At 38.7% G+C, this 25,047-nt stretch overlaps 1 protein-coding gene across 5 annotated transcripts in view; it reads right to left on the bottom strand.

Moving 5' to 3' along the window:
* pros (homeobox protein prospero) overlaps nt 1–25,047 on the bottom strand; it is a 97,553-nt gene that overhangs the window by 31,433 nt on the left and 41,073 nt on the right. For 2 of the 5 annotated variants that reach the window (XM_090174515.1, XM_090174517.1), the window contains exons 2-4: nt 9,741–10,708; nt 6,365–8,941; nt 5,409–5,569 (exon numbers count right to left, since the gene is read on the bottom strand). In XM_090174515.1, coding sequence (XP_090030641.1) covers nt 5,409–5,569; nt 6,365–8,941; nt 9,741–10,289 — 3,287 coding nt within the window. In that variant the 5' untranslated portion in view covers nt 10,290–10,708. The remainder of the gene's footprint in view (nt 1–5,408; nt 5,570–6,364; nt 8,942–9,740; nt 10,709–25,047) is intronic. The other 3 variants (XM_090174516.1, XM_090174518.1, XM_090174519.1) reach the window with 2 other exon arrangements.

Below are 25,047 nucleotides of genomic sequence, written 5' to 3'. Positions count from 1 at the left end.
GTACCTGATCTTATAGTACTTTATTACCAGCATATTAGTTGTTACGTACTATAATAATTTAAGGGGGGGGGGTTTGAAATTTGTTACGTAATTTAAGAAGAGGGGTCTTTTCATTTGTTACTCTTTGTTACGAGGGGGGGGGAGTCCAAAAAGTGGTTTTTCTGCGTTACGTAATTTGTGAACAGCCCCTATATTGAAATTATAGGAATTTATAGGAACTCTGGGAGCCCAACCGTTGATGTTTTCCGGAACACCAGAGCTAAGCTCTATTTAGAAGGCAAATTTTTCCCAAACGTTAAGGCTGTTTTCTAATACATTATTTTTAAAATTATAGGAATTTCTGGATATAGCTATAGAAAAACTAGAAAATTTCGAAAAAAAATAGGAATTTATAGGAACAATTTTGAGAAAATAGGAATTTATAGGAGCATATTGAAATTATAGGAATTTATAGGAATTATAGGAACTCTGGGAGCCCTGCAAGATCGCCCATGTCCTCATTGAGAATTTTACCAGGGAGGTCTACTGGTCTGGTTTAAATTAGAGTTGTAAGTCTGAAAAATTTCGAAGCCTTTTTTCCGGAAAATTTTCCGAAAAAATGATTAGTCTAATATCGTTTGCAAATTTAAATAAAGCGGCATTTTCGCATCATTTTAAACCTCTGACTTTTGCCTGACGTTTTACAAATTCTTAAAATTCCCTGACTTTTAGGCCGATTTTTAAATTCCCTGACCTTTCCATGTGTTTCTAGGCCGATTTTTAAATTCCCTGACTTTCTAGTTCAATAGTTGATTTTATAAAATGTCTTTACGCTTGCCCAGCTTGTTGAAATGTTGCCCTGGAATAGTTCAGCCAATGCCTAAGAATGATGAGTTCATAAGCTTTTTAGTGGGAGAGAAAACAGATCCACAGCTGAAGCGGGGAGGCAACATTTCAACAAGATGGCCAAGGTTATTTTATAAAAAGATCTATTTTGAAATTCCCTGATGTGTGGCAAGCCTGGTGGTGGTTACAAGAGCCTCGCAAATTATGTCACACTTAAAGTTATTACGTTACTTATGGATTCACATAAAACCATTGTGGTTTCCGTTAAACAAAGAAAGTCCATATTTAGAAGGAGCAGATGATACCATAGTTTTTCCTTCTTATCGGACCCCCCCCACAGAACTACAAACGCAAATTAGAACTGAACAAACTTCACTTAGTTTACACAGCTGCCGCTCTTGGATCTTAGGAGTAGAAATAGAAATTGGGCGACTAATCTTATACCCGTACCGACGCGAAAAGGGAGGGAAAAAAAAAGATGATGGCTGATTGTTAGTAAATTATGAAATTAGCGACGATTGTGACTGGAAGAGAAAGTTTATCTGCCGATTGTTATGAAAAGCGGCAGAATGGAGATAGCGACGGAATCTCCTTTAGATCAATCACGAGGAAAGATGGAAACAAACAGACTTATTTCGAGAGATAGCCGAGTTACCGCCTGTTAATTCTTCTCATTAAATTGTTAAGATATTTAAGCCGTTGTCAAGATAAGGAAACAACGCCATACGAGGGAGAGATTCTTAAAACAATTAAGACGAGATATTTTGAAATTCGACGATAAACGGTATCTTAATATTGTAATATGAAAATTTTACGCAACGGCCTAAATTTGAGCAAAGGGTGTGACGGTTTTTGGTGTAGTGGAGTGGTTAGCTTGTAACACTGGGTCAAAACTCTGAACAATTCTTCCACGTTGAGTTTGCAAGTTGTCTCCTCACTAATAAAAACTTGTTGAGGTAATAGTTAGTGTAGGGAGCTGTCGGCTCGAGGGAGCGGTTATCGCGTGGCATGAAGGACTTGCCACCACCTTCCTAAGCATTGCTATACCGGGCACCTGAATTAATGGCATTAAACGTCGCTAGATGACTTGGGCCTAAGGTGGTGATGATTGTTTTTCGAAATAATTATCTCGTTAAAGTTTATCAGTGTTGAATCGTATTTTAAATCAAGAACGAAATCAAAGTTATTTCTACTATTCCGAGATGTACTACTTTCCAAATTTCGAGGGCGGAGCTTATTTTAGTCTTAATCGTTATCCATGGATAGCCAATTTTACTATTTAGAAAGTTATAAATGGTTTTACCAAAACGTTATGGAATAAAATTAGTTTTAATGTTGAAATACTTAAATGAAATTAGAAGAAGATAAATACTTTAAATACTAAATTTCCAATAAGATTTATTAAATCTGTATTTAAAATTGGTGCACCGATAATAATTTCGAATATATTTAAAATATAATCCTTTCCTCATTTGATATTTTGGGATTAAACACAGTCACCAGAGGCCGCCACGTAATTTGAAATAGGCGGAGCTTAAGTAGTAGATCATATCTAAAGCCCAACACGACTGTTTTTGTTTTGACTTTTGAGTTGCTAAGTTCAGACTAAGGCATTAGGCCTAATACGATACTCTTCGACGCTTGATAATTGGTTTTTAAAGTTGCGTATTTTTCTCGCTAGAGGCTAAAGACTGATTTTTCGTAACGATCCGTAAGTTTAGAGGTTAAGTGTCTTTAGTTTCGGTTTTGCTTGCCATTCGTGGCGATATGATTTTCAGATACTGTGATTTTTCAGTCGGGTATTGTTCTCAATAGGCGCTTATCATTAACTTAAAATTACCGTAATCTTGTATAGACTTAAATTCAACCGCAGAATCAGTTAATTTCAGAAACGAATTATCGGTAGAGTTGGAAAACGAATAGAGGAACTCTGTCATGGTAACAATCACTTTCTCTTCCATCGTTCGGAAGATACCGAAATAGCCTTGCAATAATAGCTAATAATCTAGCTCCAGTACAGGCCTACGTAACGGTATAGTGTTTAATATTCAAAATATATATTCTGTAGGTTGATTTATTCTTATCTGCGCTGGCGTATTATCGGCCAACGCGGCAGGAAAGTGTCCCGCAAGGCACTCTGTCCTTTTGCAACACGTTACGAAGACCTTATCAGGACGCGTGCTTTTAGGAACCCGCCAGATAGTTATCGGGCGGCTGCGGATCAAACTCGCGATTTAAAAATCGATCAAATAAATTGTATGTCATTCTGTTCTAAGCCTAAAAATAACAATACGAAAATGAGAGACGAGTTTTAGAGATTGCTGATTTCAAAATGTCACCTTATTACGTTGATATTCGTTCGTGGCTGATACTGGCTTGAGTTTAAATATCTGCCGAAGTAATTACTTTATACCGTTAGTTAAGTATGCGGTAAAATTAACCTACGTTGATACTGCCATAATTAAGTTTTAAATTAGAAGAAATTCAGCTGAAATTTTGGCTTTTGATAGAACTATCTTAACGTTGGATTTCAACGGAAGCCTGAACGTAAAATTGTCTGCTGCATAATTGGTGAAGAATTCCACTATAAATTGCAATAAACTGCTCATATAGAGGGCACCGTGGATGTATATTAATTCATTAGGAACTCTAATCTTTGGTCTGTTAACTAAAATCTATAACTTTACATTTTAAAAAGTTGATAATTAAGGAGACTATACTTGAAATCACAATTATAAGCCAGCAAATTGTTTTTAGTGAATTTTTTTTCTGTGAAAGGCATAGGTTTTCTTCTGTCTGTCCCCCTTCAAATTTACTTGCCTCCCTGGCAAGTTAATTTAAGGCGGACAGGCAGAAGCAAACCTAGGCCATTAAGTCCATAATCATAAATTTAAAAATTGTTTGAAGTCATGACTAAAGATAAATTTTAAAATATCTATGTTTTAAGCCGATAATGTTATTAGAAATGGTCATCGTGCAAACTATTATTTAAATGGAACAACAATTTCGACTCTAATTCGGCTCTAGTTATGTTATCCGATGATTTCGAAATTTAAACAAAAAGAGGTCGTGACAGAATTCGCTAACCTCAAAAACCAATTCAACGCAGTTCCGAGGACAACTTTGTTATCGTTATGACTTCACTTACAGATTGTATGATAATGTTTCTATTTCTTAAATAAGTCCAACTTTTAACTATTAAGGACTGAAGAAAGATATACGAAACAGAGGTCTATTAAGCATATATTTGCTTTGGGACAAATTAATTTGATCAATCTTCCCTTGTTCTTCTTAGGATTTGATCAAATGGTAATTTTATGCAAAAATAAACGGTTATTGGATTTCTTGTATAGAATAATCTCTTCGGATAAGTTTGAACAAAATCTAAAATAATTGATTAACGATCCTATAATATTCTTCTCCAAATTACATAAAAATCCGCTTGAACATTTGAAACGTTTCACGGTTATTTTTTACTGTTCTGAAATTCTTGGCATTTTGGTAAATATTTCTAGTCTCGCAAGTATGGTATATTTTCGAGTTTCTTATATTTTGTATTTAAGTAATGTTCATTTAAACATTTAAATTCAAATTATGAAATTAATTTATGTTTAAATGGGTGAAATTCGTGTACTTCATACTCCCAATAAAATAAATTATATCTATTTACGAACTTAGAAATAGGGAACATTTTAGAACCGTTATCGACTATTGGTTTAAAAAAGAATTTTATGCAGCTTTTAATATTTAAGTTAAAATTATCCAAAGTAAATAATAGGCAAAGTTGACAATCGCTTTAAAACTTCTACATTAATACGCGCGTAACAACTTGAGGGCAACTTTGAAGCGATAAATCGATCAAAATCATGATGCATTATTGCTCCCCTGGGGGGGATCTTGTCAACTGAACGCCCTTCGCTTATGGATTGGATAGTTAAGTGAGACGTACAACGGTAAACCGCCAAGTGCTACACGAAGTTTGGTCGAGTTACGTTGCATTAGCAATGTTGTTCTTTGAAGCCTCCAAGCGGGATAATATATAGCTATTTTTATCTACTATGTTTTGACTAATATACCAATAACGTATTTAGGTTGCCGGTAACGTACGAGTGCGAGTTGTGGAGAGCGGCAGAGCCATCTAGTATTGGTCGTTAGAGCAGTTTTATTTTGTGAAAACGTATATAATTAATAATTGAAATTTTTAATTTAGTTCGAGAAATTTTAATAAGAGCTGAATTAAACGATTAATTGTAAACATCAAAATAGTTTATTTCCACCCGCATTATAAGTCACTAGATGACTTAGGCCTAAGGTGGTGCCTTGGGTATTAGCCTACATGATTATTATTAGTTTTTCCTCCAATTGGACAATGTAAAGATGAAATTTTTGAAAATGATTCCCGTAAAGATGGCTTTACTGTTTTAATTTGAATTGCCTCTATAAAACCGTTGACGTGTACGTTCTTAGTAACCTAAATACGTTCTGGTTAATATACTGATAACTAAGTTAACAGTTAATATTTCGAATACTTACAATGTTAACCGTTTAATAATAATTAAAATAAATGAAAATTATTGACTCACCGAAAATTGGAGAACCACTTGACCAACTGCGCTGTGTTGTTCTTGTTGAATTTGATGTCTGGAAAGTACATCTTCAATATGGCGGAACTTGGGTAGCGAACGTAGAAGAACATGAGTTTCGCTTTGCGCAAGTGCATCGGCGTCAGAGTACTCGTGTGCATGTTCGGAACATGAAAAAAGAGCGAGAACAGGACAGCCAGCCAGCAACAAGAGAATCACGTTAAGGATAAAAATGCCACAGGTTTGCGTCATGTTGATAACTAGCGCTTTTTTAAAATAACTAGGTTGTCTGTAATTAACTGTACAGTGAAGTATCATTTATGACAAACCTATTTTTCACGTAATGTATCCTATATTAAAAATTAGCTACATAAATATATACCTAAATTCAAGCGAAATTTACTGATTGACGTACACCATGTTTTCAACTAAATTCTAATAGACTTGCATTTTGTAAAATTTAACCTTTAATATCTTAAGATTGAATTGCGCTGCTAGACTTTGTGTAACCTGAAACTTCTAAAATTTTAGATGGAAATTAATTTTTTTTCAGAGTTCGTACAAAGTTTCCGGAATTAAATTCCCTGACATTTCCAGGTTTTCCCTGACCAAATTGTCAAAATTTCCCTGACCATTTTTGTAAAATAAATGAATGGTTTGAGGTAAAATCTTGAAAAATATGTATTATGTATTTTTAATATATATTCCAAAAATTTATTTGGCTGATTTTTTTGGGGTCATTTTCAAATTCCCTGACCTTTTCGGGTAATTTTCAAATTCCCTGACCTTTTAGGCTGATTTTCAAATTCCCTGACTTTTCCAGGTCGTGTACGAACCCTGTTTTTTTTTATCTCGGTCTAAGACGATGATAAAATTTCGTCACTTGAGTCAATGACACCTAAGTTTCGATTACAACTAACTGTAAGTTTATAAATAATAAAAATAGCAAAGGATATCATAGCCATTCCTGAGTCGTACGTCTGACTGTCACCAGCGTCGCTGCCATCGCCGTTCTCTTGCTTGAAACTGCCTCCGAGTCCCGAATAATGGTTCATGGAATCGGGGGAGCCGTGTGGTCCGCCCAGCAAGGAAGAGTGCATGGATGGACTGCCACCGTGCACGAGACTGTCCTCCTCGAGACTGTTGTGGTCCAACGAACTGCCCATGAAGCTGTTGTGGCCGTTGTTGTTATTGTTGTTATTAAAATGTCCGAATCGGTGGGCGTTCTCGAAATGGAACGGGTTAAAGACGTCCGATTGGTGAAGACTCGGGTTGGGGATGGCCACGCTGGTTGGCAGCGACACGGGCACCAACGGCGGAGGTGGTAAGCCCGGATGACCGCCGGTGGCCGCATGATGGAACGCGGCCACCTGCTCTTGGAAATTAACGATACTTCCCAGGTTGCCCAAGAGTTGCTGGTATTTCGAAACGGGTAGTTCGGGTTCTTGGACCAAAAGCCTACTAACAGTTCTCGGCGTGATCCTGGTGTCGGTCACCTTCTGACGCTTCTTCTTGGGCGCCACGACCAAAGACATGGCCTCGGTTTGCTCCGGGAGGTCTCCGGAACTCGAAGTAGGGAGAGAGGCCGGTGGCGGCGGAGGTGGTGCGGGGATTTGGCTTTGATGATGCAGTTGAGGGTGGTTATGGTGCGGATGAACCGCTAGTCCTAAGGCGGCCGCCGTCAGCAAAGAGTTGGGAGGAGTGGGCGGCGAGTGACATTCTCGGGGTCCCGTGGGCAGGGAGGCGTTGGGGCTGACGCAGAAAAGGGGGTTCATGGATCGCTTCAAATTTCGAGGGTAATACAAAGGTCCTTTATTGTCCGGAAGGTAAGGGCTGGTTCTTTGTACGAAAGACACGGATTGACCATTGGCCCTGTTGCCTCGATCTATCACTTTGGTGCGCGGAGATTTCCTGTCTAACATTTGAGAGAGTATATTGAACTCTTTGTGAGACGGCGGTGGTTGCTGGTGAAGTTCCATCGGGCCCATCAGGGCTGGCTGCGCGGGAAGAGGATCCACGTGGTTGGAGTGCGGCTGGTGACTAGGCGCTTCCGAAAGCAGTTCTTTGCGAGACGCTTTCAGGGCGTTGGATCTCCTTTGAGCGTATTTGGACACGATGGTTTCGATTACGGTAGACAGGGTAGAAGACAGTTCGGACTTGAGAGAGTCTACCAACCACTCCAAATCGGGGCAGCCGATCGGGTTCGCGGAGTTTGGCGACGACGACGAAGTCGAAGTGGTTTTGACTATACACGACTGTCTGTCCTCAGATTTCCTGCTGGAGATCTTCGATTCGTCGCTGGGTCCGTTTTCCCTGTACCCGGTTTCTCGCCTTTCTTTGGGCGTAGACACGTAATACACGTTGGGCAAATTGAGGCAATTACTCTCTCTGCCCGGCCTAAACTGGCCCGAGGGTGAGGCGTTGGATTTCTGCCTCACGCTGTCGGAATCGCAATCTCTTTTAATTTGATCTTCGACTGAATTGAGCTCTTCGCTTCTGGCGGGGCTCGACTCAACCCGGGACGATTCGCACAGTTGGCGGTATTTTTGTTCCATGACGGCTACCTGTTTTTGCACCTGACTCAACTGACTTTTAAACATATTGGTGGTCCGATCGGGCCTTTTCTTCTTATCGTGGCGCCGAGGCGAGGTCAAATCGCGATCGTCCCCTTCGCCGGAAGGAAAGGTCCCCGCTTCGTTCCTGTCCTCGGGTTCCGTCGGCTCGTCGTCGTCCAGATCGTCGCCCATCAGATCGCCGTCTTCGAGGTCCTCTTCTTCGTCGTTGAAATATTGATCGCCGTTGCCTTCCGCCACTTTGGGTGCCTCGTGCTGTTGAGGCTGATACAGTTTCCTCTTTTTGCAACCGTTCACCGGGATGGTCGGTTCCGGATAGGACGACCCGTTGGTGGAAGGACTTCGTCCCGAAGACAAAGTCCCGGGAACGTGCAACATATTCGAGACGATCGTCTCAACGCGGGCGCGCTTCAGTTCTTGCAACGAAGAGTTATTGTTATTTTCTAGATTGGAGGCGGGGCGACCCGATTTGGGGCTGGGGCTGCGGCTGCTAGCCGAGTCGAGGGAGTCCGGGGCTCCGTCGCGGCGACGCCTGAGCCGTTCCTGGGAGCGCGCGACGCACGACATCTTGTCTCCGAGACCCTCGCTTCCCTTCTCTTCCTCCTCCTCGTCGTCTTCTTTCTCACCCGGGCCGGGTAACGCCCGCAGCGCCCCCACCGGAGCGGACGACGTGGGCGCGTTTCCGCACCTGGTTGAGGCGACGCTCTCCGAAGCGTGACCCGCCGAGGAAGCGACGGCGGCCGCTAAAAAGGCTTCTTCCAGCATGTTTCCGTACACCTCGCGGTGTCTGCCGCGTCTGGGCCGGGGGGGCGAAGTCGAGCCCCCCGCTCTTCCGTTGCCGCCGTGGTCGCTGTCTTCTTGGCTGACCATCATCTCGTCCTCATCGGCGTCTTCGGACTCGGTGACGCTCGATCCGGGGCTGCTCCTACCTCCGCAGGCGTCCGTGAAATTCTTCCTTTCCTGCGACAACGAAACGAGAAGAACGCATTAGACGCGTCTGATACAAACGAGACCTCGATAAAGAATGCTTACGATACTTCTAAATTTCGCGCTTCGAATGACACCACGAAGTAACGCTTTATCATCGCCCTCTTATTAAGAGATTCGATCTAAATAATCTAGCGTACATCGCGGACGATTATCAAGTTCGATTATTTTTTATTTCTATAACGAGGGGGGATTTCAAACGCAACAATAACCTTTTTTATATAACCAAACGCGAAAGACAGCGTTCCCAATACCATCGCTAGCGCCGTTTGGTATTTAAAACTAAAGAATTTACGTAAAGCTTGAGCAATCGGCGACTTTATTGTGAGTCACCAGTTGATAAGGGATATCCTTTATTGAACGTTCGATAGCGCAAAATCTAACTTTCGTTCCAAACCAAAATGGATAGATAAATAAGGAAATATGTTTCGGAATTATTGAACCCATTAAGTCTAAACGGGCATCCTACCAGGATGGTCCATTCTCAATAGAGAAACGGGATAATGAAAAAAAAAACGCCTAGAGAGCACTCGTAGTTTTATCGCGCGCAGTCCGTTTTTCCAGGGCGAACTTTGTAAATTCGTACAAAGGGGAAGGAATTGGCGGGCGACCCACGAGTCCAAACCCCCGAATCATCAACACGATGAAGGGATCCGTAACAACGTGGAAACGGTACCGTTACTAAATCAAGTCTCGTGCAAAGTTTTGATATTGAAAGAATTGGATCTATATGATAACGATGAAGAGGAAATTCGAATTATAACTTCGTTACCTGCAAAATACTTCGTAGTAAATAGGAGTTTTCGACGAGCTCCTCTTGGTTGAGAATGAGATCGGAAGTGGATTCGTCGTTTCCGTTCAAGAACGAGGGACTCTGGCGACCAGCGTCGCTTAATTGGGCCGCGTTAGGAGCGCCCTGCGCGTGCGCCAAGCCGACCGCCGACACGTTCCTCGCGGGTCGCGTCCCGTTGCGGGTCGACCCTTCCATCTCGACCGTCATGGAATTGGTGTCGCTGACGTTGGAGGACGACGAAGACGCCCTCTGTCGGGCCAGCAGGTCGCTGATCAGTTTGCTGCCCGCCGACGAGACGATGTACCCGTTCGTCGTCGGTCTCGAGGTGAAGTTGGGGATCGCCGCGTAACTGTTCCGGGGTTCTCCCGCGTCCACTCTCTGCCTCACGCGCTTGCCGGCTTTCGTCTTGCCTACGCCGCCGAAAGAGGCGCACTTGGAGGACGCGGTCGGGCCGACTGCCGAGCCAGAAACGACGCCGCTGCTGTCTTGAAGAAGGTTGACGTCGCAGTCTTCTTCCGATGACATCATAGTCTTAGCCGAAGACGACTATTGGCTTAGAGCCGACGCGGGCCTATCGCGTCGAAGGGTACCGTTTCCGCGGGATACGAGAGACTGAGGGGGGGGGGACTTCTCGGATATGCCAAAAAAAGGGGGGTAGGGTGCGTCTGTTTCGCAATTTTTTGTCGGTTGTCCGGTCGGCCGAGACGAAGGTGCGGGGTTTTAACAGGGGGGGCCTTCAACCCGGCTTGTTTTTTAAGGTGAAATAATCGGCGGAACGAGAGTCGAGGGTGAAAGTTTTCGGTCGTTCGAAGGGGGGAGCTGGGACCAAAGAGAGGAAACGATTATTGGCAGCGAAGAAGGGAGCGATATTTCGGGGGTGGACCTCCTTTCCCAAACATTCTTGGTCGGCTACGGCAGCTCCGCGATGCGGGGAACTCCCACACCACCTGTGCCAAGGAGAGAGAAAAAAGACACACAGGCAGATTGTTATTATCAATGGATTTCTTTCTGCTACGAAAAATACAGCTATGCCCCCGACAGAATTATATATAGAGAGAAAATCTTATCTTTTTCATTATTTCGAGAAGAAATGAGGTCAGAGCTAGGTAGTTCGCGGGCGGAATAACGGAGACGTCTGTTTCTGTTAGCGCGATTATCACGATATCGTCATTGAAACCTTAGACTTACGCGTACCTTCTTCGCTCGACAAATCGATTGCATTGTTCTAGTCTAACGCCAGATGAGAAGGGTTCCTCTATCTTTTCTTGCACTTTTTAATTAAATACTTTTATCGTAAGTGTATAATCTTGTTACCTAACTAGGACAAATTCCTAGTTTTGATGGGTTCACTTTTAACCGATCGCCTTTCACAGAGTCTCGCTAGAGGGCGTTTTTCTTTATCTCACGACGTCACTTTCCCAGATCTCAGTAAAATAATTTACCAAAACCGGAATCCATACCTCTACTCGGAACGCTTATCTCGCCGTATCGCGTATGGTAAGATTACTCTGACGGCTTTGGTCCCGCCTACGAGAGAAAAATCCCTTCTCACGTTGTTGTTTGTTCAGTTAACATAGTGACGTCAAAACAACCGTCAGCCACATCAGAAATCTGCCGCGATAAGCATTCCAAGTAGAGGTATGGATTCCTGACCAAACAAACTTGTAGATTAATGTTTTTAAACCTTACCCATTTATAATTGTTAGAGTCGTTTCTCGAGTAGAAATAATCTTAAATTTTGAGCGTCTAAAACGCCGAATGTGATCCAGCGAACTTAGATACGTTTTAGGTGAATCGGGATAACCGACGGTAACTAGTAGTTTGGACTGTACTACAGCAATGAAGTCGAAAACTCCTAATATTTATTAAAACAAAGTGTATAATTTATTTAAAACTTTTTTATTTATTTTTTATTTTATTTCATTAAAATTATCTAAAATAATTTCCAATTTTTAGTCTTAAATTATTTTTTAAAACATATCGAAAGGACTGGCATCGGAATTTGAAAGTTCCTTTTAATTTCGTCTAGCCATTCCGAATGAATAGTTCATCTCTAAAGCTAAAGCTAAATCTACCGTATCGTCAAAGCGACTCAAATCGAAACTCAGGCGAGGACTTTCAAACGAAATTGCGAAAAGTGTTTTGGAAATATACGACAAACTTTTGACGAAACTATGTTGATCCTATATTACATTATACGGATTCTAGTTTGGCCTACATTTCAAATACTTCTTTTAACTTCTAAAATAAGCTATTGCGATGAAACCGAGGATATGGAGAAATATTTGCGAATTAAGAAAAAATAAAAATGTGATATTTCTTGAAAGGAAACGACTTTGAAATGATTTCCCGCCAGACAGTTCACTTATTTCCGCGTCGAGTTTTGAGGAGGGGTTCAACAGAAGGCATTGAAATATAACCTACGCGAAATTGAACATGGAAACACATTCAGTTCAATGCCTTACTAAAATTACAAAAATTTTATAAAAACTTAATATGGATTAAGGATAGGATGTTTTAATTCTTGATCTATTAAAAAGCATTGCTTTGAAAATAACGAGGATATTAAATATTAAAGTGAAAATTATTTTTTAATTTAATTATAAAACTATTTTGTATTGTTTTTAAATAAAAATTATTTTTTAATTTAATAATAAAACTATTTTTTATTGTTTTTAAATAAAAATTATTTTTTAATTTACTAATAAAACTATTTTGTATTGTTTTTAAATAAAAATTATTTTTTAATTTAATAATAAAACTATTTTGTATTGCTTTTAAATAAAAATTATTTTTTAATTTAATAATATAACTGTTTTGTGTATTGTTTTTAAATAAAAATTATTTTTAACTTTAATAATAAAACTATTTTGTATATTATTTAAAAAAATCATTCCTATTACTGTGATATTTCTTGATGAGCTCCAAATCGCTGATTTTAATTAACTAAATAACTTTTTAAACTAATAACGACATACTATGCCAAATTTCAAGGGTTATCTTGAAACCAACCGCCCGACTAACAAGGAGTTGAAGGAGACATCCCGAAGTGTAACCCACCGATTTTGTTCAAACTCGGGGGATAATAATAATAATAATAATAATAAATAATGTTTTTGACAACACAAAATATTACATTTTCCCATTGAAAATAACATGAGATTTTGACCTCAAATTGATCAATATTGATGTTTTTTTGTCAATTTTTATCTATTATTTCTATTTTTGGCATTTTCGAAATTTTGAAATTTGTTCAAATTTTTCACAGGGGGGCTAGGAATCGGTCAGAATCCCATGTTATTTTCAATGGGAAAATTTCCATTTTTGTTGTCAAAAATATTTTTCGTTTCCATGGCAAAACGGTTGCCCATTGAATAAATTCTCTTTAGGCTTTTTAAAGTTACATGAAAGTCTACCAATCCCCCGAGTTTGAACAAAATCGGTGGGTTACACTTCGGGATGTCTCCTTGTAAGTACTATCATATCATAAGTTTGAAAATAAAATAGAAAATTTGTACAATTCAACCTAACAAATTTAATTTATTATTTTAATTATATTTTTTATTAATTATTATTTCCCCCGTTTAATTAAAGAAAACGCGTGCGTGCTGGGGCGTGGGGCCATTTAACTCCGGGCCATTTAAATTCCACCCGGATGTAGCGGTACCGGTACTCGTGATAATACAAAAAGGATTACGCGCCAGTTTCTCAATAGAGGGAACGGGAAATCGAAGGTAGCGCCCTCCAGCGGAGTATCTCTCTCGGCTGCCATCCCCCATTGTTTACGACATCCTTAGGAAACGGAATCAAATCCGTATCGGTTCAACCGCTGCAGATCGAGGAAAAATAGACTGCACTTGATTTAAAAGGCGACCGAACTCTCGATTTCATAAAAAAAACACAGCGCTCTCTGGTGGCGTTTTTTTTCCAGCCAGAGGGACTTAAGGGTCCGCGCCGAGAAAGGAAACTGGCGGCTTCCGGTCACCGGAACCAAGGTGCTTTACGCCGGCTTGCAGCGGGACCTACCAGCGTTGACAAAAAAATTTCCGATTCAACCTCAAAAGGTAACAATAAATATTTTCCTGTCTTTTTATTGTATATTCTCTTTATCCATTTTTCAGGCGTCTTCACACGCTACACCCAGATTTTGTCAATTAAGACTCCGTCCGGTTACGTCACGTTCACTCTCCACTCGGAGCCTCTCGACAATGACTCAAACGCGACTCAGAATGCCCACTAGACTGACTCTGTCGACGAACTGTTCTCTATTACACGGATTTGACTAATCTGTTGATCTGATCTTTGAACTATTAAACGGATTTGACTATAGATCTGATCTTTGAACTATTAAACGGATTTGTTGAATCCAGTGAACTTCAATTTGAACTATTAAACGGATTTTATTAAATTATTCATCTATTGATCCGACCTTTGAACTATTAAACGTACGGATTTTTTATTAATCTATTGATCTAATTTTTGAACTATTAAACGGATTTTATTAATCTATTGTACTTCACTTTGAACTATTAAACGAATTTGACTGATATTTGAACTATTAAACGAATTTGACTAATATATAGAACTGATATTTGAACTATTACACGGATTTGACTAATCTATTGATCTGATCTTTGAACTATTAAACGGATTTGTTTAATCCAGTGAACTTCACTTTGAACTATTAAACGGATTTGACTATAGATCTGATCTTTGAACTATTAAACGGATTGTATTAATCTATTGATCTTCACTTTGAACTATTAAACGGATTTTATTAATCTATTGATCTTCCCTTTGAACTATTAAATGGATTTTATTAATCTATTGATCTGATCTTTGAACTATTAAACGGATTTGACTAATCTATTGATCTATTGAACTAATCTTTGAACTATTAAACGGATTCGACTAATCTGTTGATCTTCACTTTAAACTATAAAACTGTTTTTTATTATTCTATTGAATTGCTCTTTGAAATATTTAATTATATTAATTTATTGAACTTCACTTTAAACGAATTTAACTAATATAAACTTCACTTTGAACTAAAAAAAATTAAACTATTAGGTATGCATTTAATCTTATTGGGTAATAATTAAAAATTGCCTAATCCAACTTGGCGCGATTTGAGGATGCTAAAGAATTAATTTACATCCAAAAACGTAGTATGCTTCTAAGTCCCTAAGATTTCATCAAAAACCACCATTTCATAAACATAGTAGGTTCTTGGAAGGAAGGCCAAGAATACTAATCAATTTTACGAAACAGATACATATAACCCGCAACGGTGACCACTTATTGAAAAAAATTTATTTCATTTCTCAAAGTAGAAATTACATTTTACGAGACTAAGCAGTGGTGGTGTACAGAAAAAAAACCATACGGGGGTAGAGCTCCCACAGAAATAAAATTGAAGATAAATAGCCACCCGGAATAAATTTCTAATATCACTGTACAGAATTATTTTAATATTGAAGATGCAGGTAACATTAAGATGAAATAGGCATACAATTGATTTCAATAGATTCGTCCAAACAAAAAATCGCGTCGTCGTGTACCCGGTTTCACCCAATTATTTAGATAGCCTAAAATACCTTCGTAATGCGTGTGCCCAAGAAATACTTAATGATTTAGCATCGATCCATGTAAACATAGATTTTTCAATGAATTCATTTGTCGGATTGAGATATTAGAAACGCACTTTTTTTAAAGAAATATAGGCCAACGTGTTCTGCGGTTGGCTTACCACCAGGGTATTTGTTTGGAAGGAAAGTAAATTTAAAGGGTGACAGGCAGAAGAAAACCTAGGCTTTTAAGTTTTAAGTATATAACTTTTTGAATAAAAAATAATGGCCCGGGCCCCCCAGAGGAATTTTCCCGATCGCCGCCGCTGAAACTAAGAACAGTTGGCCGGTTGAAAATGTCATTTGATTGAAGTGGAGCGAAAATATGATAATTGTCTTAATGAAACAGTGTCCCATACGCAACGACATCTGGTAGGTAGGGAAATTCCCAGGCGAACGGTACAACCAGAATCGCAACGCATGACGTCATGACGCGAGTTTCGCCAACCCGAACGAATTCTCTTTCTGGACAAAAACGGAGCAGATACTAGTCCTTATTACAGTTGGGCACGCGGAGGGCGCCTTATACCTGAAGACTAACGGCGAAGGTGGGAGGTTAGCCCGATCTGGTTCCTTTTAGGGGTGTCTGCCACCGGGTTCGCCCCCGCCCGACGTCACGTTAGGGATGCAAAGAATGGAAAGGAAGTTCATCCATTCCACCTTCATCTGCTACTTCCGGTTTACTTCCCTCCTTACGTATACCTCCCTCGCGTGGCGCCCACAAAAGAAACGGTATTACAGCGCCCCCTTTCGACGGGTTGTTCCCGTTCCCCCCCCCCCCCGGGTGAGATACGGGACCCCCCCGAAAGATAATTAGCCGCTGGTGGCTGAATACCCCGGTCGCGGACCCATTGACGCGCCATTAGTATGGATAGACAACGAACGCTGTTTGGCGTATAAACGCGAAGTTTTTAAGGGCGACTGGTCATCTCAAATACAGCCCTCCCCTCTAGAGGTCCCGAAACAGCAGCTAGGGTCATTAAGGGTTTTTGGGTACCTCGCATTCGTATAAACGCTAACTTACGAATAGACGAATTCATCAAGGAACGCTATACTGACCGCGGACCCGAGGACTGTCCTTAATAAGGCAGCTCGCGCCACTAAGTGGAAGTTTGCAGGGCGGGGGTGATAATTACGCGGCGCACCTGGACCCTACACTTTCTCACGGGATATATTTACTGGCGCGTTTTCAGTCCGAGCTTGAAAATTAACTTGAGGAAGTACGAATCAGATTGAACTTACGAACCCCAACTGATTATAAAAAGGTGGCAATACGATATCGCGAAGGTTCCCAGCCAATAGTGCTCAAAATATAAGGGAATTATAGAAGAAAAAGTTCAAAAGTATAGGATTAAATTATCAATATAAAGGAATTTTAAAGGGTTAAAATATAGAAATAGATCGGAAATAAATTTTTTTTTTTCGAATCTGTTCCTTTGGAATTTCAACTTTACGAGAAAACTCCCAAACTTAATACATTTATTTTTGGTGTGTAAATTTTAAAAAGTTTATTAGTTATTTATTTATCAAGAAATTTGAATCAAAGGATTTTACTGGAAATTTCAGGATTATAGGAAAATATAGGGTACAAATTTAGTTATAGGATTTTATCGGATATAAAATGGAATAATAAGATTTTATTATAATAATATTTCAGAATTATAGGAAAATATAGAAACTAAATCGAAAAACATTCTGCTACGACTTCGGCCTGTTTTAACGTAACTAGCGCCAATCTCCCCTGGCTTCTGTAAAACCAGGTGGGATAAATGTGAAATGCGTGGATCCAGCATATTTTTAACTTGAAGCCAATTTGCATGTGGCAAGAATATTGTAATAAAACTTATTTCATACTTCTACATTTATTAATTTGAATTTTCATAAACGTCAATTTCTTAATAATTGAATCTTTCAAAAATTGTTTCTCGCGCAATGCAGCGTTGAAACGCAACTAAAGCTAAGCTAGAAAATGGCTTGTAAAAGGTAGGGCAGTAACGTTAGAGGGCGCCTAGTTTAAAACAACAATTTGTGTTCACAATGTATTCAAAAACAACTGGAATTTTTTTAAGAATCAAATGACAAATTAGATATTATTAGAGATATTAGGTTAAACTCAATTTAAACTGCAAAATGTTATGACAGCTTTCAAGTTAGCTTGAAAAAACGTATGCTAAACACTCTGCTATTGTGGTAACTCTACTTTTTGTTGCAACAGTAATTACTGTACAGTAATCACGTGATGAGTAATTTAAAATGCTTGGTGTTCGTTTTCGATATTTTTGGAATTTATCTGTAAAAATTTACAATAGTCGCAATAAAGCTTAGCAGCGCCGCCACACGAGTTAGTGAACATCCAATAATGCATTTCGGTTTCCATTTCCTATGACGTCACGAAACTATTTAAAAGGACGTAAAAACCACTCTACGAATAATATAAAACTCATAAACCCAATTTAAAGGGCAAAAAAAATAATTCATTTATTGGGCGACCTAGTCTATGCAAGTTGTCTTTGGGCGTAATCCTCTTAGTCGTAGGCACCTTGCTAATTATCCTACTTAGGTTTGAAATAGTTATTCCTGTACAATTTCCCTTTTAATGGTTGATCAAAGAATTTCAAGTATTTTTTTCGTTTTATGGTTTTTAGAGTGAAAATTCGGTAGGAGCTTCTATTCCTACCAACTATCGCCAAATTCGGACGATTTTCTCCTAGCTTACTGGAAGATGAAGTATAGAATTCGCGATTAAATTAACATGGAAATGGATATTGGACACAGTCGAGGGGTAGCCACTTCGAAAGAAATTGTACACCATATTTCTGATTTTCAAATATTTCTCAAATATTTCCGATTTTTCTTAAAACCTTTCGATATTTCTAAAATTTTTTCGATATTTCTTAAATTTTTCCGATGTTTCTCAAATGTTTTCGATATTTCTCAAATGTTTCCGATATTTCTCAAATGTTTCCGATATTTCTCAAATGTTTCCGATATTTCTCAAATGTTTCCGATATTTCTCAAATGTTTCCGATATTTCTCAAATGTTTCCGATACTTCTCAAATGTTTCCGATACTTCTCAAATGTTTCCGATACTTCTCAAATGTTTCCGATATTTCTTAGATTTTTTCGATATTTCTCAAATATTTCCGATATTTCTAGGTTTCCAGAAATATCGAAAATATTTCCGATTCTTTTTCTAGATTTCGCATATTTCTTTCGATTTCTCGAGATTTCCAATATTTCTTTCGATTTCTCGAGATTTCCAATAGTTCTTTGAATTTCTATTTCCAGAAATATCGAAAATATTTCCGTTTATTTCTCAACATTTCCAATATTTATCCTGGATTTCCAATATTTCCTATATTTCTTGTGGATTACTAGATTTATTTATTGTGGATTTCTAGATTTCCGGTAAAAATTATATCGATTTTTCACTGTTTGTACACCAGATTTCTTAAGTGGCTACCCCTCGTACACAGTATACAGTAAGAATTTATTTATACAAATGTCTATGTTGAGACGGCATCGTCTTCGAATGAAGGAAATATGTCACCAACGTCAGTTTCAACAAACCAATGAGCCAACTGTTAGCCCAAAATCTCATCAAAATAATAATTATCCCCAAGCAGAAATGAATGCATTCTTGGTATAATATAGGAATTCTCATAATGAAACTAAATTCACAAAGCATCGAATAATTAGTCACGGAAATAAGCGCCTGATTGAGAGAGATAGAGTAGCTTAGGTTTGACTGCTTCCAAAGTGTTTTGCCTTTCCTAATCAGACCCTATTATCCCACAGATAATCCAAAGTTTCAAAATACACTTTTGTTAATAACAATAAAATAAAAATTTTCATTTTCTAATCAAAACGATTAAAGTACAATTACGTTTCTAATAGGGCAAGAGATATTGCATCAAAAGGCGTTAAAACAAGACCTTTTTATTTTCAAAATCTATCAGGTGTGAATTAGCCTAAAAATTAATTGTGAAAATGTAACTTTGTCTTATGCGTTTCATACTATTAATTAAGTAATATTGTAGTGCCATCTAGAGCTTTAAAATCCAGAATACGTTTTTTATTAAATGAACCAGGTGCAAATCCTAAACATTTTATGCATAAAGGTTTTTTAAACTGAGGATAATTACATTTTTAAAAGCGTTAAACTAAAGTTCGCTATAATTAAAATTAAAATATTTTTTAACAATCGAAAACTTTAGTTTAATGATTTAGAAAAAATATATATTTATGACATACTAAGTGGTTACCATTCCCGCGACAAATTACAAGAATTCTTGTCAGCTTGCTATACCCAATAAATAAAGAATTTATTACGTCGAATTTCAACATTTTAACATAAGAAATAGGTTACTTTTTAATTATTTCTTCGGAACTTTTTGCAAGCAAGTACTTCGATAGAATGAAGCAGGTACGTGAACCGAATCGACAATATTCAAAATAGTTAAAGTAGATAGTTTAAAAATTATATTTTCAACGAAGTAATATTTTTAAATAATTTATATCATTAAACACTATTTACACCTTCAAGTTGCCTGACCTTTCTCGGTTTTCCCTTACCATTTTAAGAGATGTTCTCTGTCAAAACAATTTTCTCTTTTTACACTAAAAAGTTTTATCCGCCTGTTCCGGGGATGATAATTAAGAAATTTGATTTTGAATTTTTAATTTGATAATTACTCTGCCCCATAAACTATTCGCTTGTTCAGGAGTATTAGGGCTACTCTTTTTACCCTTCTGAAAAGGAGGTGTAAAGAGAGTAAATCGGATTTTGTCGTCTGCTAGCCAGAATTTAACTGCTAAAAAGGCCACACAGAATGGGAGTAAAATGACGTCACAGCCTTATTCTTCTTACCCTACTCCGAAATCCTGGAACAAGCGAAAATAAACCACCTATTGTTTTAAGCCTTAACAATAGGGATGCACCGTTATATCAGTCTATTTTTCTAATGTCGGTATCGGCCAATATCGGCTAAGCGAAGCCGATATTGGCCGATACTGACATTAGAAAAATAACATTTAAAAATAAGAAAATTCTCGAATAACTATCTAATGATAATTTTTATTTGATTGGCCGCGCCACGTACGCCAGACTTCAGAAGCTAGATCATACCTTTTTCTGGACAGGGGGTTACGAGTAACAAATAAAAAACAACGATATTCGATTTGTGATAAAAAAATATGTATCACGTAAAATGAAAAGAAACCTATTCTGATATGCTCTTGCAAATTTTTAATGAAAAATGAGAATAAAATGGTATGACAGTGCACTGAACAGTCTTTTACAATGATTTTATCATATATGCTACTGTTATGATACAAAACTTTGTTAATATCGGCCGATATATCGGCTACTCGTGGCCGATAATATCGGAGGTAATATCGGACGAGTTAACCAAGCTATGTATCATAACAGTAGTGCATAACAACACGTTATTGGTTTTCTATTAACTGTTTTAAGTAGGGATGTACCCAAGCTTCGTAAAAGAAAAGCACTATATGAGATGCACCGATATGGGTAGAGCCGATATATCGGCTATTCGTGGCCGATAATATTGGACGATATATCGGTGCATCCCTACTTAAAACAGTTAATAAAAAACCAATAGCGTGTTGTTGCGGAAATGAAAAGTATACGCCAGTTGATCGAGATACGAAAGTGTCCAATAGGGCTGGAGTAAGCGATATTTCTCTGTCCAAGACGATAGCGGCAGATTGAACGGGATGACGTCATGGCGCTCATGATTCTATTTTCTCTCACGAGGGGGAAAAGAGAAGTTTCGGGCCTCCTCCACCTACGGCTGCAGCTACTCCGAAAAGTGGATGACAGAGAAAGCGTCCGAAACGACCAGAGAAAGAGAGGAACACAGAGGGCGCCGTGAAAGCAGAGGTCTTATAACGGTTCTCTCCACGACAGATGGGCCTTCGGGTACACCTAATCCTTATCCCCGCCTGCCCCCTTACGTCGAAGCCCCCCCCGCACCCTTCATTCGCGTGCGTCGTCGCAAAAGTATTCCCCCCTCTTTGGTCCTAGGCCTCCCGGATCAACCACCGTTTCGGGCTCTCTTCGGTGGTTCCCCCCATCTTTCTCTCTCTCTCTCCTCGCGCGCGCGCGGGCCACCCCCACCTCCTACTCCCCCCCTTTCCGCGTACACCTCATACAACCTCTTGCGCACGAATATCCCCCACCGCCCGCGATACTTCTCTAAAAACTCCAGACATTGGCACTCCTGGCAGACAGGACGCGGGAGTACTGCTAGGGCTCCTAGAATCCATCCTTTACGGGGCGTCTTGCGGGCGAGGGTTACGTGACCGGGGGCGGGAAGGCGCGGGACGGGGAAGGGGGCCGGAGAAATAAGTTTTTGTCGAGCTCGAATGCGTTCGGTAATCACTCGAGATAGAAGCCGGCACGTGCCACGAAACCGTTAGCCCCCCCCCCCCCGACCCTTCTTTTCGTTATTTTCCTCCCTCCCGCCACGATCCTGGGGCACCCTTCCATCGTGCCTTACTTCTTTTAATATCGCGTCTCATAATAGACGATTTTTTATTCTTTAACGGGTATAGACGTGGCGCCCCCCCGTGGACCACTCCGGCGTCTGCTTCCTTTTCGGCGTTTGTTGGCGGCGACTAATCTTCGATTCTTACGTATTATATTCCGTATTGGGACCCCTCTGTCGGAGAACCGCGTGTAAAAAATCTACGCGTCTTTTCCATCCATTGTTGGTTATATGGGAAATATCTTTCGCTTCGATCAGAGAAGAACGTACATTCGAAACAGGCAGAAAAAATGACGGGACTCTCAAGCCGAACAGGAGTCGGTTATAATGGCAGAGGGCAAAGGGTAAACGGAAATGTAAATAAGATCCGTTTGGTATACAACGTCAAGGTTATATAGAGTACAACAAGGTTGGAACTTCTGTTAAGATGTTGACGAACGTGGACTATAAGTGCGCAAACGCGAATGCTGATTTGTGAGGCGGTTGCATCTGCCTCAAATCATACGAGTTTGCTCTGGAGGTTCTATAAAGAAATCAACACCACTTAACGGCCAATGTTTAAAATTTATATCACATAAATTTTTTTAAACAAACCGTTGAATTCTATGAAAAACCTATTTTACATTAATGGCGTTAATATTCTAAGGATAATTTTGTTGTATTTTACATTATTATTTATTCACGTAGGTTACCTTAGCTTTGTACAAAAAATCGACATTATTACAAATGGCTGACGAGTTGGCCAATACTAATTTGATGTAAGAAATGGAATTGTAACTGCGTACAAAAAATACCAAATACCACCCACATTTTACCTTACGCAAAAACGAATTACCTCTCCAAAGTGTATTCTTGGATTTGCGAACTTTTTAAAACTCTCGAGTGTAGGTCAATTTGGGGATCAAGACCACGGAACCAACTTTGTTGGGTGATCCAATTAAAGGGGACGAAGCCCTAAAACGGGGACGGTCTCTAACGCCATCTAGCGACTCGTAAAAGCGAATTATTGTTTCAAAGTATCGATAAGCACCCGCGTTGTTAATATCTTCGCGTAAAACCCCTAAGCTCTCGAAATAGCGACAAAAGCGCCCCCACTCGCGAGGAAGAGAAACGATATCTTGCGGAGATATTTGTTGGAGATCTCCGTTGAACCAAAGTTTGGACGAAGGATAAACAAACATTCGTAAAATATACGGGAAACCTTTCAAAGTTCGTATCGCGAAAGATAATGACGAAAAGACCCCGCATTGCTGGGGGGAAGGGGCAGAAACACGCCGAGAGATGTCGCGAGCGTCGTAAAAGGTTTTCTCCTTTTGAGTTTCAAAACAGATTCACTCTGTTCAAAAATATCTGTTGAATAGTTTCCAGTTTATAGTTCTTTTAAATGAAGTGTATATTTTTGAACAGTCGCTTGTACGAATTCTAACAAATTGATATGCCAACACTTTATTTTGTTCGTTAATATTTAGTATATTTATTTTCACATTACCCGGATTGATATATGGGGCATTAGTTAGACCCAATAAATATTAAAGTGAGATAAAGTTACGTAGGAGTAAAAATATATAATTTTATGAATAAATTAAGATGTGTTTATACTTATTAGAACAAAATTAAGTTCTGAATAAGTTTAATGAAAAAGAGTTTTAATCTATTAAAATTAAATTAATTCAATAAACATTTATGAAAATCACCTATTAATAATGTATTTATGGAAGTGTGCAAAAGCATATTATCAAGCTACGTCAAATCAGATCAAAATAAATTTAGTGGTTTATTAGTGATTATGTTTTCATCAAGATTAATGTAAATTATAGTTTGTATTAACGCTGCACTCCAATTATTAATCAAGTTGTCTCCAGCAACTCCGAATGGTATATCGCGCGTCTTGCCATCCAGATGGCAACGAGTTAGCGAATGAATGTCCGGGAAAGGGTGGTTGGGCGACCTCACGAGGCGGTTTATTAAAAGGGGTTTTTATTTTTATCGGCCATCTTTGCATAGGACGTCAGCCATACCAAAAGAGATGAATTATATAAATTGAAGATGATATTGACGGATGGGGGGTCCTTTGACGGGAATCTCTCCCTTTCTTCACTATAATGAACCCGCGATGAAAGGATGCGAGCGCCATTCGAAATTAGGGGTCAGAATTCCCTCCAATTCGAAATCAATTAAAAACGAAGCCTGTTTCCGAAGTACTCTTAAAGGGACATAGAATCGTTTGAATTTCGGATATAGGGATTGGGAAATGACTCAATTTGATTGGACGTATAGTACGTAACTAGGGCCGTTTTATCCAATGGACACAATGGGTATTGTGTCCAGGGCCTACGAAAGTTTGAGTATCAAAAAATTCAAATAATAAATCAATTATTAATCGATAAATAGCAATTTTTATCTCAAAAGATAGAATCGGAAAATCATGGAGGTATACTAATTATAAATAAAGGAATTTTAGTTGAAATGTTTTTAAAAAATTTAAAAAAGTAAGTTATTTAAAAAAAAAAACAGATGTTAGAGAAAAAGTGGCCAGCCATAATACACACGCGCCATCTAATATCAGAAAGGACTAAAAAACTTAGAGAGTAGTAGATAATGTAACATAAGCATTCCTTAAACGATGTTTAAAAGCTGAAAATATGCAATTTTCAAGCACGAGGTTAGTTAAGCCACCACTACCTACAAGATAAGATTACTTCTTATAAATTTTGTCTAGAGGTCGGCGTTTGAATAAGAAATTATCCAATTATTTATTTTTATTCACAACCGCAAATTATAAAAAAAATATACGAAAAAACCGATTATTTTTGCATCGTTGTTTATTCGTATAAAATGTTCATAAAAACAATTAACCTAACTTTTTATGGTTAATCGAAATTTTGCCGGTTAATTTATTCACTCCGCCGACCTCTAATTTTGCCATATAAAACTAATTTTTTAAGTTCATATCGTAGTTAATATACGTACGTAAATAAATAAAGTTACGAATTCTGTAACTAAAACGTTGACTATCTAACTTAACTCTAGAAAATAAATAGGCAATCTTAAAATCAACATTATCCTAAGCCCTGACTACGACGAAGATATCGCTCGTTTAACGGATGCAAAAAGATACACACGGGTTGCGTTTGTATTCAGACAGT

The sequence above is a fragment of the Leiobunum rupestre genome, chromosome 5, assembly GCF_980474605.1.
Source record: "Leiobunum rupestre chromosome 5, qqLeiRupe1.1.hap1, whole genome shotgun sequence".
NCBI classification, from domain to species: Eukaryota; Metazoa; Arthropoda; class Arachnida; order Opiliones; family Sclerosomatidae; genus Leiobunum; species Leiobunum rupestre.
Note: the sequence above shows the minus strand (reverse complement) of the source record. Positions and strands in the feature narration are given on the sequence as shown.